At 39.9% G+C, this 904-nt stretch overlaps 1 protein-coding gene across 1 annotated transcript; it reads right to left on the bottom strand.

Annotated features, from left to right (window-relative positions):
- Positions 1 to 179: 179 nt before the first annotated feature.
- LOC104265876 (rho-related BTB domain-containing protein 2-like) lies at positions 180 to 898 on the bottom strand. Its single transcript, XM_009860919.3, has 2 exons — positions 759 to 898; positions 180 to 370 (listed from the first exon to the last, which is right to left on the bottom strand). Exons 1-2 carry the CDS (start codon positions 870 to 872, stop codon positions 233 to 235), a joined length of 252 nt encoding a protein of 83 aa, XP_009859221.1. The 5' UTR covers positions 873 to 898; the 3' UTR covers positions 180 to 232.
- Between the last annotated feature and the right edge of the window lie 6 nt (positions 899 to 904).

Raw genomic sequence — 904 nt, forward strand, 5'->3', positions numbered from 1 at the left:
ATAAAGGTTGACAATTGGTTGATTATGACATCATAAGTAACAATAATGAGTTCAATGTCATCATAACCATCAATGGATGATTATGTCATCTCAACCACCAACAATAGTTGATTATGACATCACAACCACCAACAATAGATTATTATGTCATCTCAACCACCAACAATAGTTGATTATGACATCACAACTAGCAACAATAGTTGATTATGACATCACAACCACCAACAATGGATTATTTCCGATACTTCCTTCCACTTTCCTCCTCCTTGCGTTGATAAAGACTTTTATCGTAAACATCCTGTTGTTTGATGAACCAGACGGGAGGCCATCGATGTTCTTCAAGGTGGGATAACGTGGGTGGGGGTAGACTCTGTTGTGTGGGGAATATAAGCACATGGGTGTTATACATGTGGGTGGCGGTGGTCTCTAACGTTTAACAGCTATTTTAATTAATAAAGGGATTAGAAAAGTGCGGGTGTTCTGTTTCATACACTTCGTGCTCGCTTACAAGTTACCACGTATGTAACTTATTTAACCTCGCATGGCGGGGCAACGACAGTCGTCATAACATGGGTGTTCAGTTTCATACACCTCGTGCCCGCCTACGAGTTACCACGTATGTAACTTTGTGGGTGATTGTTTTTTCTGTGTGGTTGACAATTTAGACAACCCATTAGTGATCACTGGGTTGGAGCAATTGCTCGTTTTCCGGAAGTAACTTACATCGTTCATACATTCAACATTCTTTGAGACGTTACCTTCATAATCTTAGGAATACTCCGGCACGCATCATTATAATGAATTGAAAGGAAATAGAGACACCATTGTCGTAACTCTGGTGCGTTATGCAAATCAGCTATCTGTGACATCATAATAACATCCGTGCAGAATTTCGAGATTAAAC

The sequence above is a fragment of the Ciona intestinalis genome, unplaced genomic scaffold (assembly GCF_000224145.3).
Source record: "Ciona intestinalis unplaced genomic scaffold, KH HT000575.1, whole genome shotgun sequence".
NCBI classification, from domain to species: Eukaryota; Metazoa; Chordata; class Ascidiacea; order Phlebobranchia; family Cionidae; genus Ciona; species Ciona intestinalis.

Excerpts from the sequence above, each read along its gene's own strand:
- LOC104265876 (XM_009860919.3), bottom strand. The coding sequence starts at position 872 with ATGATGTCACAGATAGCTGATTTGCATAACGCACCAGAGTTACGACAA. Across the intron at positions 371-758 it reads GTATTCCTAAGATTATGAAG|AGTCTACCCCCACCCACGTT; the intron begins GTAACGTCTCAA and ends CCCACACAACAG.